At 38.2% G+C, this 16,135-nt stretch overlaps 1 protein-coding gene across 1 annotated transcript; it reads left to right on the top strand.

Moving 5' to 3' along the window:
* Window positions 1–1,847: 1,847 nt before the first annotated feature.
* On the top strand, window positions 1,848–6,271 carry LOC110600871 (formate dehydrogenase, mitochondrial). The gene is made up of 6 exons (XM_021737776.2): window positions 1,848–2,013; window positions 3,447–3,618; window positions 4,607–5,147; window positions 5,343–5,467; window positions 5,764–5,876; window positions 5,973–6,271. Exons 1-6 carry the CDS (start codon window positions 1,927–1,929, stop codon window positions 6,084–6,086), a joined length of 1,152 nt encoding a protein of 383 aa, XP_021593468.1. The 5' UTR covers window positions 1,848–1,926; the 3' UTR covers window positions 6,087–6,271.
* The last annotated feature ends 9,864 nt before the right edge of the window (window positions 6,272–16,135 follow it).

Raw genomic sequence — 16,135 nt, 5'->3', positions numbered from 1 at the left:
CAACTAATGTTATGCATACTCGAAGAGGCTAAGTGCCTATGAACCCTCTTTATTACTGACCAATAATTAGGGGTGAGCATTCGGTCGGTTCGGTTCAAAACCGAACTGAACCGAATAAATCGAAAACCAAATTTTTAGTATTTATAAAAATTGAACCGAACCGATTTTAGTTAGAAACTGAATCGAATTGAACCGATCTGATTCGGTTCGATTCGATTCGGTTTGATTGGTTTCAATTTTTAATAATTTTTTTTATTTTTTACACTTTATTATTAAAATTTAATTAAAATATTTTAATTTTAATATGATTTAATCTCTCTATATTATAAAAAAACATATTATTATCATTAATCGGTTCGGTTCGATTTTTTCGGTTTTTTTTATTAAAACCGAATCAAACTTAAATAATCGAAATTTTTAAAATTAAAAACCGAACCGAACTGAAATATATAAAAAATTGAATTAAATTTTCAAATCGATTCGATTCGATCGATTTTTTCGATTTAAACTGAATACTACTCACCCCTACCAATAATCTGTTACAAGCCACCAACTATAGAAAAAACCAAATTCTTTAGTTAATAAAATTTAATTTTTAATTAAAAAAATAAAATAAACACTTCAAATCTTTCTAAATTTCATAATTTTATAATATTTTTATTGTAAATATTAAAAAAAATTATATCATGCAACTGTTATATATTAATGATCACATATTAACTATTGATTATGGTGAAATTTATGTGAGACTCACCATAATTAATGACTATAATATAATTACTATATATATAATTATTATTGTATTATAAAATTCCTCAAATATTAAGGTTATTTTATAATTTATTAATATTTTTAAATTCAAACATATGGAAGATTTTCCCATAATTGAGATTTGTAATTCATATTAACTTTTCTTATATTATTAAAAATAATTCCATAATTGCCAAAATGATAATAAAGTTAAGCATGGATGTCCTTAGTTTGATTTAATCTGAAAAATTGAAATTCATAATAAATAAAATAAAACGAAATAGAATAAGAGAAGCTAATGAAATCAAATTGGCTTTTTTTTTTTCTTTCTTTTTTTTTAACAATCAAATTAGTTCGGTTGGAGAAAAGGACTCCAATTGGCCACGTCTGGGGGAGGATGTCACATGCATTACAAGATAGTAAATTCAGATGGAAATTTGCCATGTCGGAGTCTAGCCGCCTCATTTGAAGTTGTTGGCTAAAAAGATCCGTTTTTTTTTTTAAAAAAAAAAAAATAATGAATAGATTTATTGCAATTTAAGTGAAAATAAATATAATATTATATTAAGATTCATGAATAAAGTTATATATATAATAATATTTAATCTAAATATATTAATCATTATTAAATTATTTATATAAACTTTATAATAAATACACTGTTTATCTTTTCTATTCTGCAATTTATTTAATGTTTGTTTAATTAACCCTTTCAATTTTTATATTTTTAATGGCTACTTTGAGTTGTTGGTTAAATATAAATTTTTTAAATTAATATTTAATATTAATGTTAAAATATATAATTATTAATTTTTTTTCTCTCAAATGAATATTAGCTGCCGATTTTTTTTTTCTCTTTTCAAGAAATTTTTTGGGACTATGAACAACTAATTTTTCTAATTTTTTTAATTATTTTATTTTATTTGAACCTTAAACAAAATATAAAAATTTAGTTAGTTCAAAATTTTAAATTAAATTTATTTAACTTTAAAAAAAAATTAGAATTTTACCTAATAGCTTAAGATAAGACAGCAGACATGAGAAAAAAGTTGCCCAATCATAGACTCTGGGCTTATATAAACGCCTTCAAGTTTCCACTTCACCTCACATTGCTAATTTCTCATTTACTTGCCTCAATTTCTTCTTCCATTGTATCTCTCCATCTCAAGATTGGCCATGAGGCGTGCAGCTATCTCTGCGATTCGCTCTTTCACGTCATCTTCCAGGATTTCTGGTTCTCCCGCGATCTCTAGGGACTTGCACGTAAGCAAAACCTTCACTTTTTCCTTATTATTTTTATTATTATTTATAGAAATTTCATATAATTTGAAGTTATATGTTGAACTGAAACCAGCATTTTACAGCAATTCCTGTGATCACCGATTACTATTGAGAAATGTAATTCGCGCTTATCATCGTCTGTTGCTGTGCGATAGTCAAATTTTATGGTTTTTTTTTTTAGTTAAACGATTGATCGAGTCTCGTGCTGGTTACAAAACAGACGTTGTGAATTGTGATATTTGATAACGTTATTTATTCAATACGACGACATTTAAACTTAACTTTGGTAACGTCCGGCCAAGGACAAGGGAATGGCAATTTTTACGTGATGGTGCACCATGAACGTCTGACTCGTCACGCAACGCATTTCTCTTGTGGCCCCCACCTATCTTTTCATAGGCGGCTTTGGGTTTGGCAGAGTCCCAAAATTTCAGCTCATTGCCATTCCTGGTGTTTTTTTTAGTGGTTTTGGGTTCACATGGACATTATTAATTTTAGCAAAATTTATTATTTTGTCCCCAAAATTTATTTAGTCCTGCAGTGTAAAAATGAAAGGATTTAAATTCCATAAAATAATTTATATTTAAAAAATACTTTTTATAAAATATTTTATATATTTTTTACTAAAATCATTTTTTTATTATTTAAATTTAATTTAAAAAAGAAAATATAGTAATAAATTTATATATAAAATTTTAATTACATAATGGAAATTTAGAAAATAATTTAATATTTTTATTAATTAAAATTTTTAAATGTTTTATATATCAAAAAATATAAAAAATATTTTAAAAATATTTTCCTGAAACAAATAAAGCGTTTTAATCCCTCACTTTTATTTAGATATTTTCGTCCACTTTTCCTATTAAAATTTTAAAATAAATTTATTATTTAATTATTTACTACTTTGTCTACCGATTTTATATTTAGGTATAATTGTATTCTGTCTTTTTCTCTCTTTTTGTCTCTATACTTTCTCTTAATAATAAATATTTTTACATACACAATTGTTATTAATAATAAAGCTCAGAAACTAAATAATATTTTTTTTTTTTAATTTTAGTAAAAGTATTAAATGAGAAAGGGCATAAGGGAAAGTTACTTCTTAAATTAATTATATTTTTTTTTGGAATTAAGGTAATATTTTTTAACTTTCTGTATTACTTAAAAATAAAATAATTATATTTTTAATATGCAAAATTTTTATATTACTTGAAATTTTAAATATGAGAAATTAGCTTTTTATTTTATTTTATTTTTCATATCCCACAATAATTTTTTTTTTCTCTCGAAACACTACAATTATCTAGGCTTTAACAATTTGTACTTGTTGAAATTTAACAATGGTGAAATAATGAATCTTCGTTTTGGCATGAATCTTAGTTATTTTCCTGTTGTGGTTTGTGTGCATCTAGGCTTCTGCAGGGAGCAAAAAGATTGTGGGGGTTTTCTACAAGGCGAATGAGTATGCTGCAATGAATCCCAATTTTTTGGGGTGTGCAGAGGGAGCTTTAGGCATACGTGATTGGTTGGAATCACAGGGTCACCGATATATTGTCACTGATGACAAAGAAGGACCACACTCTGGTAAGTGTATATTACCTGGCTGCCTCATCTAATGCAAGATTCTTGAATGATTACGCATATCAAGAGCCTTCAAATGCAGGAACCAACAAAGCCACACTATTAGTTATATCTCCGGTCCCACAATATTTGTTTTGTTTTGATTTTTTACTAGCATTGAAAAAAATATTTTTTGTATATTTTTTTCTATATCCGTATAGAAATATTAAATTTTATAAAATATTAAAAATAATTTAAAAAATTTCTTAAAAATTAAATAGAGTTATAATATTCGATTTATATTTGACTATAATATAAAAAAATAAATAATAATTTTAAGATAATTAAAAATAAATAAATAAAAATATAGGACAAAAAAATATCAAGTATCATTTAATTTATACATTATTGTATACTAAAATTTAATTTAAAATTTTTTCCTCTATTCATTGAAAAAGAAAATTCTAGTTAAAGGCATAATTAAATCAATTATTACTACCATTTCAAAAAACAAAATTAATTATTACTTAAATAATTTGAATTTTAAATATATTTTCTCATAAGAATTGTGACGTGATCTAAAAACTATGTGATGTGACTCAAATTGAAAAAAAAAAAAAATTTGAATGTAGATCTCAGAGTCGAACTAAGTTAAATTTTTGTGCCTATTCTCATCCTCTTTTCTCATACATTGACGAGTTCATTTGTGCATCATGCCTTTGTTTCAACACAACGGTCAAGTTTTTTTGTGCATAATCACATTTGACAGTTCTCTCTTATAATTTTCACAACATCAATTATTATGGTTACATTAATTCCTGTTGTTTGTCAGGTCAGGCTTATTAATGAAGATGAAATTTATCATTTTTGCCAGTTATTTCATTAGATGTAACTGCTAACATGTATCGCATGTCCATATACTACATTATAGTTGCAATCTTTAAGAATTTAACTACCAGGTTACTTATAAAGCAAAGTTACTCTTTTTTGCCCCCCTTTCTTCTTGACACAGAACTTGAAAAGCATATTCCTGATCTCCATGTCCTCGTAAGCACACCCTTCCACCCCGCCTATGTTACCGCAGAAAGGATTAAAAAGGCCAAAAACTTGCAACTGCTTCTCACAGCTGGAGTTGGCTCTGATCATATAGATCTGAAGGCTGCTGCTGCTGCTGGGTTAACTGTTGCAGAGGTTACAGGAAGCAATGTTGTCTCAGTTGCAGAGGATGAGCTCATGAGAATTCTCATTCTTGTCCGAAATTTCTTACCTGGATATCGTCAAGTTATTAATGGGGAATGGAATGTAGCAGGAATTGCTTACAGAGCATATGATATTGAAGGAAAGACAGTAGGAACTGTTGGTGCTGGACGCATTGGTAGGCTTTTGCTCCAACGGTTGAAACCTTTCAATTGTAATCTCCTCTATCATGATCGACTTAGGATGGACCCTGAATTGGAGAATCAGACAGGAGCAAAATTTGAAGAGGATCTTGACGCAATGCTTCCCAAATGTGACATAATTGTCATCAACACACCTCTTACAGAGAAGACAAGGTATGATTTTGACTCTTCCAAATTCATTTGTTTGCTAAGGTAGAAGATAACATGTTCAATTACTATTGGTCATTGGAGCTCAAACAACTCTGTGAACCACTTAATCCGCATGCTGCTTTGTGTTTAAATTGGTTAAACAAGGTACTGTAAATAATATTTCTATGCCATCTAAACTCGCATGCCTTTGCGGTTCAGGGGGTTGTTTAACAAAGATAGGATTGCAAAGATGAAGAAAGGGGTTCTCATTGTAAATAATGCTCGAGGAGCAATCATGGATACTCAAGCAGTTGTCGATGCTTGCTCTATTGGACATATTGGAGGTAATAAAATAGTTAGGCAGAAATTAACATCCAAGAATGGAGACGCCCATTTTCTTTAAGCATTTTAAGAGTTATTTAAATTTTTTGTTTAAGCTGTGTTTGTATTTTAGAAAATATTTTATAGGAAAATATTTTTCATATTTTTTAATGTCTAGGATGCTTAGGAAAATTGTTTACCATTTCACAAATTATATGAACAAATAATTGTTGGTATTTAATTAAGTTCTGTACAATTTGCATATGAATCACGAGCTTCAACAATCACGTATGGCTGTATGCTTGTTAATAATTTGCAGGTTATAGTGGGGATGTTTGGCATCCACAACCAGCTCCAAAGGACCATCCATGGCGTTATATGCCAAATCATGCTATGACACCTCATATTTCTGGAACCACCATTGATGCACAAGTATGATTTGCTCCTCAAGTTTTATCCTCATTTTTCTTTTTACCATTTTCCTTCTTTTTCCTTCATGGAACTCAAATTGAATGGAAAATTTTGCAGTTGCGATATGCAGCTGGAGTGAAAGACATGCTTGATAGATACTTCAAAGGAGAAGAATTTCCTCCACAGAATTACATTGTGAAGGACGGTAAAATAGCAAGTCAATATCAGTGAGCTGTGCCTTTATATAGGTTCCAGTTTTCCATGTCGTAACTCGGAAACTTCCGATGGTTATAATCCATCTGCAACTCCATGATCTATCTATTTATATATGTGTCGCATGAATTATGATTGTGTCAATGGACGTGTGATTTCCATTAATTTGAACTTTTGGGATCTGTTTGGCAATGGATGCAAAATGGAATCATGTTATTTGTGTGAATTTTGATAATGGTGCATGGATAGTCTGTATGCAGTTATGCTCGAGTCTCTCAAATACAATAATATCTAAATCACTAATGGGCTCTATAGTTCTATTATTTGGCCTCAAATGTTAGGAGCTTTAATCCCATACATGTTAGGGATTCACATATAGGATGTAGGTTAGAAATGGAGGGAGTAGTTGTTAATAGCTGCAATCAGTTGACTAAAAGAAGGAAGTAATTAAGGTGAGAAACAATTCTAAACTTATTCATACGCTCATTTATGAATTAGAAATCCCTAAATTCTATTTGCAATACTTAGAATAGATGAATTGGGCTACTTTTTTATATAACATTTGCATTAGAATTCTTTCTTTACGATAGTCATAATAATATATTATTTATTCTATTCATTTTAAATCTCAATTATAAATTATCATGTATTAGAATTCTTTCTTTACAAAATTTCAATTTGAACTAGGGCCATGATAATATCAAACCAAAATATTCGAATTATATCATCAATAATTAATTTCAATTCTTGATAAATTAGACTTATAATAGAATACTTTTTTTTATCATAGCCATGAACTTTATATATCCAAGATAATTAATCTGATCATAGAATTTTTGCTTGTTTACCTAAGATAAAGAATCTCATCTTGTCTAACATCCTATAACTATACATAATTAACTTGAGACAATATTCACTATATACCCATACATAGTACAAGAATGCAAGTGGTATTAAACTCACATCCATATATGAAATAAGCATTACCCCCAAGTTTAAGTATTATATGCACTATTATGACATAGACGAGTAGACAATAACAAAAGTAAACGCTACATGTTCCTCATCTATATCTTACAAGTTTGGATCGCTTATCACTATAAGCACCCACATATCTGTCTAGATATTCCATATTATATGGTATGTAACTCACCACTTTGTTCTCTTTAGCATCGTTATGCTAATTAATAAAGACAGACAAAAGTGATAGTCTAAATTGGACAAATTATGACCAATGAGACATCTTACGACTTTGAATCATTTATAACTATTTGTGTACGAATATTCTATCACACATGTCGTTAACTCTTTAAGAATGGAACATCTAACAAAATGCTAATAGAATACTCTAATTATTTATTAAATAATATTAGTATAAAATAGAAAGAATTATTTAACTTTCAGATAGAATGCTTAATTATAAAAATATTATACAAAATATTCCTCTAGAATATGTGTCTGTAATAATCTCCCATTTGCACTAGAGCCAATAACTATAGTATCTAAGGCCTATGCAAGTGCATGACAATCCAATGACTGATTAGTGTAACGACCCGAAAACCGGACCGCCACCGGCGCTAGGATCCAGGTCGGCTTAAGGCCGCCGGGACCCGTAGCAAGCCTGACATGCAACCTGTAAACCTGTTTAATCCCATACATGATCAACAATAAACATAAACATTAAAACTTTTCTTTCATACATTCTATCATCCACCAATCTCAACCTGTACATGCACTGAACATAATCATAATCATAACCATGACCCCTCGGTGGGATCTCATCAATGCCCAAATGGGCGATACAACATATGTTGAGTTGGTTTACATAAACATCACAAAACATCTAAGATCATGTATAAAAAGGGATACCTTACACATTGGGTCAAGCACAATCTCTAATCCTCAATATCATTACATACATTACTATTCATAACTTTACATCATTTTACGATTTGTCATGTCCACACTCTATCTATTACATATACATGACTTCATTACTCTTGCGGACCTCCTGGTCTACCCTGTACCTGCAAACCTGGGGAATTTGGGAGAGGGGTGAGCTACTAGAGCCCAGTGAGCAGAATAATAAAACATTCAAAACATATGATAACATGGAATGCATCACATCACAGCTAATCACATCAAGGATGAAGTTGTCACCAATAGTCCTCTACATAGTCCAACTGTGCCAGAACGTAGAATGGGTCCTGGTCTTTCTCTTACATAGCATAACATAACATTCCAATGTGCCAGAACGTAGAATGGGTCCTGGTCTTTCTCTTACATAGTGCCAGCGAACGTAGAATGGGTCCCACTGGTCTTATATTCCGTACCGTACATATCACATCGTCTCATCATAGATCGAGGGTTATGGATCATCCAACATTCATCCACAACAACAACAGTAGAGTATGCAATGCAACATATTCGTGAATTCTAGTGCAACAACCTAGTATATCTCATGGCATTAATGATGCGTGAATCATGCTAAAATGTCCATTTATTTGCTTTAAAAACGTAGTAGGTTATTCCACTCACCTCTGGATAGCTCTAACCAGACACTGGAGCAGCTGACTCACTGTTGGGGTCCTCGGTTCCTCAGGTCCGAACCTACACAGGTGGACTCAAATGAGGGACCAAACATACATGAACATAACTCTAAACTACTCCCCAAAAACCCCCTAAAACATCATGAAACAATCATAGGAAAACATGTAAAGGAAGGCTGGACAGGGCACTTTCGGCGGCAGGTTCGGCGGCAGGTTCGGCTGCCGAAAGTCCCTCCAGAGCCGAAAGTCAGGCAGGTTCTGCGGCACCTTCGGCGGCCGAAACTCCCAGATAGAGACGAAACTCATGCATGTTCGGCGGCACTTTCGGCGGCCGAAACTGCCCTCTAGAGACGAAAGTCCTCTTTCGGGGGCAGGCTTCGGCAGTCGAAAGGCTTGCCTCCCAGGCAGGTTCGGCGGCCGAAAGTCCTTCGGCTGCCGAACCTGGTTTCTGCCAAAGGGCAGAAACTTGGTTCCTCATGCACATTTGCCTCCCAAAACCATCCAAACATGCATTTCTCCTAATCTACAACAAACATACTCAAGCATACAAGTTCCTAGGGGCATCAAACTATCTTAAACCCCATTTACAACGCATCAAGCATCCACATTGTCCAAAAACATAACATAAACCCATAAACCTAACCATGAGCTAAACATGCATTCTACCCCATAGATCTACTTAAAACTTACTTAAAACATATAGTGAGCTCAAGATCGGCCCTTACCTCTTGAAGATCGAGAGGAAAATGACCCTAGCTCGGAGATGGGAGAGATTGAGCTTCTTGAACCTCAAAGCTCCAAAACTTGCTTTATACTCAAAAATCTTCAAAACAAAGATGAAAACTTGTGAAAATCGTGAAAGATTTGAAGGAAAGAACTCAAGATCGGTGAGGGGCGGCGGAGAGCTCACCTTGGCTAAAAATGGGGAAAAAGCTCGCCCGTTTTCGGCTAAGGGACCCCTTTATAGGTGGCTGGCCAGGCCACGTTCGGGAGCCGAAAGTGCCTCCGCATGCATGCCATGTTCGGAGGCCGAACCTGGACTTCCCTCACTTATGCTTTCGGGGGCCTAAAAGCGCTCCCGAAGGCATGCATGTTCGGCGGCCGAACCTGAGTTTTCCTCCAAGGCTATTTTCATGCAAAAACTCATTTCCTTTTTATTTAAAATCATGAAATACATTAAAACATTTTATGAAACCATGTTTCTACCCTACTAGAGGCTTCCGACATCCGAGATTCCACCGGACAGTAGGAATTCTGATACCGGAGTCTAGCCGGGTATTACATTCTCTCCCCCTTAAGAACATTCGTCCCCGAATGTTCCTCAACTAGCACAAGCAATCAATATAACATACATACATAGCACATAAACACATAGAGATCTAACCTTAAAAGAGATGAGGGTAATGCTGGAGAATAGACTCCCGTGTCTCCCAAGTGCATTCTTCCATATTGTGGTGGTTCCAAAGGACTTTCACCATCAGGATTTCCTTCTTTCTTAGCTTTCTGATCTGGGTGTCTATGATCCGTACTGGCTGTTCAACATAGGTGAGATCCTCTTGGACCTCCACATCAGGCTCACTGAGAACCTTGCTCGGATCTGACACAAACTTCCTCAACATTGAAACATGGAAAACCGGATGGATTCTTTCCATAGAAGCAGGTAAATCCAGCTTGTACGACACATTCCCAATCTTTTGCAAGATTTCAAAGGGTCCGATGTATCGTGGGGCTAGTTTACCTTTCTTCCCAAAGCGAACCACTCCTTTCATAGGAGACACCTTGAGTAATACCAGATCCCCTCCTGAAACTCTACCTGTCTTCTGCGGATGTCTGCATAACTCTTTTGTCTGCTTGCAGCAGTCTTGATCCTTTCTCTGATTATGGGTACTACCCTGCTAGTAATCTCTATTAGCTCAGGCCCTGCCAAGGCCTTTTCTCCAACTTCTTCCCAGCAAACAGGTGATCTGCACTTCCTCCCATACAAAGCTTCATATGGAGCCATCCCGATGCTAGCATGATGGCTGTTATTGTAGGCAAACTCCACCAAAGGTAGATGCTGCCTCCAAGAATCGCCAAAGTCCAGCACACACATTCTGAGCATATCCTCTATTGTCTGGATGGTCCTTTCTGATTGTCCGTTCATCTGTGGATGGAAAGCAGTGCTAAAATCCAACCTGGTACCCATGGCATTTTGCAGACTCCGCCAAAATCTGGAGGTGAACTGGGGCCCTCTATCAGACACTATTGAAACAGGAACCCCATGCAGCCTGACGATCTCATCAACATACACCTGCGCCAACTTGTCCACAGAATAGCCACTCCTGACAGGGATGAAGTGAGCAGATTTGGTGAGTCTGTCCACAGTCACCCATATGGAGTCCAATCTGTTGGACATCGCCGGTAACCCCACTACGAAGTCCATAGCTATATTCTCCCATTTCCACTCTGGAATAGGTAGCGGGTTAAGCATTCCAGCCGGCTTCTGATGTTCCAGCTTCACCCTCTGACACACTTCGCAGGCTGACACAAACTGTGCCACTTCTTTCTTCATAGCTGGCCACCAATAAACCTTCTTCAGATCTTGATACATCTTGGTGGCTTCGGGGTGAATGCTGTATCTTGCATTATGAGCCTCTCTCATAATGTCTCCTTTTAGCCCTATGTCATCTGGTACACATAGTCTGCTCCCATAGTGGAGGATCCCCTTGCTGTCGAATCTGAACTCACTATCTTTGCCTGACTGAACAGTCCTGGCAATCTTTACTAACTCTGGGTCCTCATGCTGTTTCTGAGCCACCTGCTCCAGAAACACGGGCGCCACTCTCATCTGGGCTACCAAAGCACCTGTACCAGACAACTCCAACTGTAGACCTTCCTCAATGAGCTTGTAAAACTCCTTCACCACTGGCCTCCTCTCTGCCGATATGTGGGATAAACTGCCGAGTGATTTCCGGCTTAAGGCGTCTGCCACAACATTCGCCTTACCCGGATGGTACTGAATCTTGCAATCATAGTCACTCAGCAGCTCTACCCATTTTCTTTGTCTCAAGTTCAAATCTCTTTGACTCAAGATGTACTGTAGGCTCTTATGATCCGTGAAGATCTCACATTAACCCCATAGAGGTAATGCCTCCACATCTTGAGTGCAAAGATTACTGCTGCCATCTCAAGGTCATGTGTAGGGTAATTCAACTCGTGCTTCTTCAGCTGCCTAGAAGCATAAGCAATCACCCTTTCATTCTGCATTAACACACAACCCAAACCCACTCAGGATGCATCACAGAAAACTGTGAAATCCTCATTGCTAGCTGGCAAAGCTAACACTGGTGCTGACGTTAACCTCTTCTTAAGCTCTTCAAAACTCTCTTCGCACTGGTCAGTCCACACAAACTTCTGATTCTTCCTGGTTAGTCTGGTCAGAGGAGCTGCAATCTTTGAGAAGTCCTGAACGAACCTCCTGTAGTAACCTGCCAAACCCAAGAAACTTCTGATCTCTGTCACTGAAGTGGGTCTAGGCCAGTTAGCCACAGTTTCTATCTTCTTGGGGTCCACCTCTATCCCATTTCCTGACACTACATGCCCCAAGAATGAGATGCTCCTCAGCCAGAACTCACACTTAGAGAACTTGGCATACAAGCCATGTTCCCTCAAGGTCTGCAGAACTAACCTCAGATGATGGGCATGCTCCTCTGCATTCCTGGAATACACTAAGATATCATCTATGAAGACAATAACAAAGTGATCCAAGTATTGGCTAAACACTCTGTTCATGAGATCCATGAATGTTGCAGGGGCATTGGTTAACCCGAACGGCATTACAAGGAACTCAAAATGCCCATATCTAGTCCTGAAAGCTGTCTTTGGCACATCTTCTTCTCTTATCCTCAACTGATGGTACCCAGATCTCAGATCTATTTTGGAGAAACAACCCGCTCCTGCTAGCTGGTCGAATAGATCGTCGATCCTTGGCAGAGGGTACCTGTTCTTGGTAGTGACTTTGTTCAACTGCCTGTAGTCGATACAAAGTCTGAGGGATCCATCCTTCTTCTTCACAAACAAGACTGGAGCACTCTAAGGTGAGGTACTCGGTCGGAAGAAGCCCTTTTCTACCAGCTCTTGTAACTGCTCTTTCAACTCCTTCAACTCGGCTGGAGCCATCCTGTAGGGAGGGATAGAGATCGGTCTAGTTCCAGGCATCAACTCTATCTCGAACTCTATCTCCCTAGCAGGTGGTAAACCTGGAAGCTCGTATAGAAAAACATCCTGAAATTCTCTGACAACTGGCACTGAGGCTGGCTCCCTGACCTGACTATGTAGCTCTCTCACATGAGCCAAATACCCCTGACATCCCTTCCTAAGCAACCTACGAGCCTGAAGAGCTGATATCAGACCTCTAGGTGTACCCCTCTTGTCTCCTCTGAAGACTACCTCTGACCCGTTCTGATCTCTGAACCTAACTACCTTGTCTCTGCAGTCCAAGGTAGCACCATGGGTAGATAGTCAATCCATCCCTAGAATGACGTCAAAGTCTGTCAAATCTAGAACCACAAGGTCGGCGGAGAGGCATCTTCCCTCAACAAAAACTGGACTGTACTGGCAGACTGACTCTGCCACTAACGGGTCACACTTGGGTCCACTGACCCATAGGGGACACTCTAACCCAGAGACTATCAGACCCAACCTCTCAACGGCTCTAAGAGTAATAAATGAATGAGATGCACCCGAGTCCATTAATGCATACACATCAGAACACCCAATGATGAGATTACCTGACACCACGGTGTTGGATGTGTTAGCCTCCTGCTGTGTCATGGTGAAGATCCTGGCTGGAGCTGATGGACCTTCACCTCGGGAACCAGAAGAAGAGGCTGCCCCTCTCCCTCTACCTCTGCCACTGCCCTGAGTTGTGGCTGGAGCTGCTGGCTGTGCCACACTATCGGAAGCTGTCTACGCCACACTACTTGAAGCTGTCTGTTGGGGCTGGCCCATAAAAGGTGCTCTAGGACACTCCCGAGCCATGTGTCCCTCCTGTCCACATCTGAAACATGTATTAGTCCCAGCCTGACACACTCCCTTGTGTGGCCTCCCACACCTTAGGCATTCTGTACCATCTGAGCCTGAGCTCGAGCCACCGCCTAATCCGAGACCGGATTTCAACTTACTCTAGAACTTGTTCTTCTTCGGCTTCTTGGTGGTGTTATTCCGCTTCTTGGTGGTGTTATTCCACCTCTTGCTACCTGAGCTCTGAGAAGAGAGACCTGGCCCTCCTCTGCCTGGGGTTTTAACCCCTGAAGACTGGGTCACTGACTGCTTCACTGACCCCTCAACTATAGCACTAGCCTCCATCCTTCGCGCCATATCCACCATAGTGTGGAAACTTTCCCTCTCAACTGACTGAATCGAAGAGGAGTACCTAGAATGCAGTTTCATAACATATCTCTTGGCTTTCTTCGAATCTGTATCTAGAGCTTGCCTGAAAAAGGCAATAGCTCCAAGAATTTATCCGTGTACTCCTCTATACTCATGTGCTCTGTCTGCCTCTGTAATACCCGGCTAGATTCAGACATCGGAATTCCTACCGTCCGGTGGAATTCGAGGATGTCAGTGTACTGTCACATAGTTGATAGACTTGTGCTTTCCCTAGTGTCATTGTTATAGTGTAATGGCTGATTAATCCCTTGTACATGAATCCTGTTTTACGTTTCTTGATGAGAAATGTGTGAGTTAGGCTTAATGTATGGCTTCAATGAGATACCAGTGGGATGTGTTACAGATTAAAAGGGTTTCAATCCCTTGAATCACAGCAGATAGGAGTCCCTGGTATAGGCCCTGAGGGCCATTTCAGATTGACATATCTGAGTAGCAGTAGTTAAGCCTACAGAGTTTTACAGGATTGTTGAGTCGTTTTGTGTCATGTATGGGATTTATCAGGTACACAGAGAGTATAGTTGGCTTGCTACGGGTCCCGGCGGCCTTAAGCCGATCTGGATCCTAGTGCCAGTGATGGTTCGGGCCGTTACAGAGGGGTACCGATTTCCGGGTCATTACAGCCTCAGCTGCTCAAACTCAATCATCTTCAGTTCTCTGGAACTGTCTGGAAAAGCCCATCCAGCGAACTCATTTGCAAATTCCTCCCATGTCATGCCGTCTAGTCTTGGGTCCACATAACACTTGAACCATTCCCGTGCCTTTTTGTACTTTAAGGTGAACCCTGCCATCTGAATGGCCCTGCTGTCATCTGCCCCTAGTTCATCAGTTCTCGTCTTCACTACTCTCAGGTACTCAAAAGGATCATCCCCTGACTTGTATTTGGGAGCATCCAGCTTAAGGTAATCTGTCATCTTTACTTTGCTCCCACCGGCTGAACTAGGTCTAGAAGGTTGAGTAACTAGGGCTGCTGGTTCTATAGGTGGTGGAGGTGGGGGTGCAGCATTCCCCGAGGTGGGGTTTGCCGGGTTAGGATAGAAAGGTGAGGGTGGATAAGCTGGGTACTGTGTGTAAGGTGGATAGAAATGTGGATAAGGCATGTAGGTCGGGTAGGGGTTAAAGCTGGAGTAATCCGATGTGCCTCCCATCGGATACCCTGAACCCTGTGGGAAGGGTGGATAATGGGGTGGAAAACCATACCCCGAGGCCTGAGCGCCTCCATGCGACTCCCCTGTCCCTTCTTCTGCCATGCTGACATCCAGATTCCCATCCCTCCTCTGATCCTCTTCCATAACTTCCCTCACATCCGAAGAACTTCCTCCTCTATCTGTCCCCCTTCTGCTAGCATCAAAAGACCTTCTAGGGTCCCTTGACACTCTTTCTCTGTTTGATCTACATGACATTGCCCTAGGCAATGCAGGAGGACGGGCGCTCGTGCCCTCATCCTCAGGTGGTACTCCAGTCAATCTTGCAGATCGACGGGTTCCTCTCATCCTGTTTTTTGAAAAACAGTACACATCACCCAAACATTAGCATCATATGGTTCATGTGGAAACACATGAACCCACATCACATACATATCATTCATATCATAGCATCAATGCACATGTATAAAATCATGGCATTTCACATCATCATACAAGACAGGACTCAACATCCTATCCTAGTGGACATGATCTTCCTATTGTGATTGACCTTCTAGAACATCTATGAGCCCGACATTCTAGGTTCGATCCTATGAACCTAGGGCTCTGATACCATTCTGTAACGACCCGAAAACCGGACCGCCACCGGCGCTAGGATCCAGGTCGGCTTAAGGCCGCCGGGACCCGTAGCAAGCCTGACATGCATCCTGTAAACCTGTTTAATCCCATACATGATCAACAATAAACATAAACATTAAAACTTTTCTTTCATACATTCTATCATCCACCAATCTCAACCTGTACATGCACTGAACACAATCATAATCATAACCATGACCCCTCTGTGGGATCTCATCAATGCCCCAATGGGCGATACAACATATGTTGAGTTGGTTTACATAAACATCACAAAACATCTAAGATCATGTATAAAAAGGGATACCTT

This window comes from Manihot esculenta, chromosome 15 (assembly GCF_001659605.2).
Source record: "Manihot esculenta cultivar AM560-2 chromosome 15, M.esculenta_v8, whole genome shotgun sequence".
Classification (NCBI taxonomy): domain Eukaryota; kingdom Viridiplantae; phylum Streptophyta; class Magnoliopsida; order Malpighiales; family Euphorbiaceae; genus Manihot; species Manihot esculenta.
This window is presented reverse-complemented; position numbering and strand designations above follow the sequence as displayed.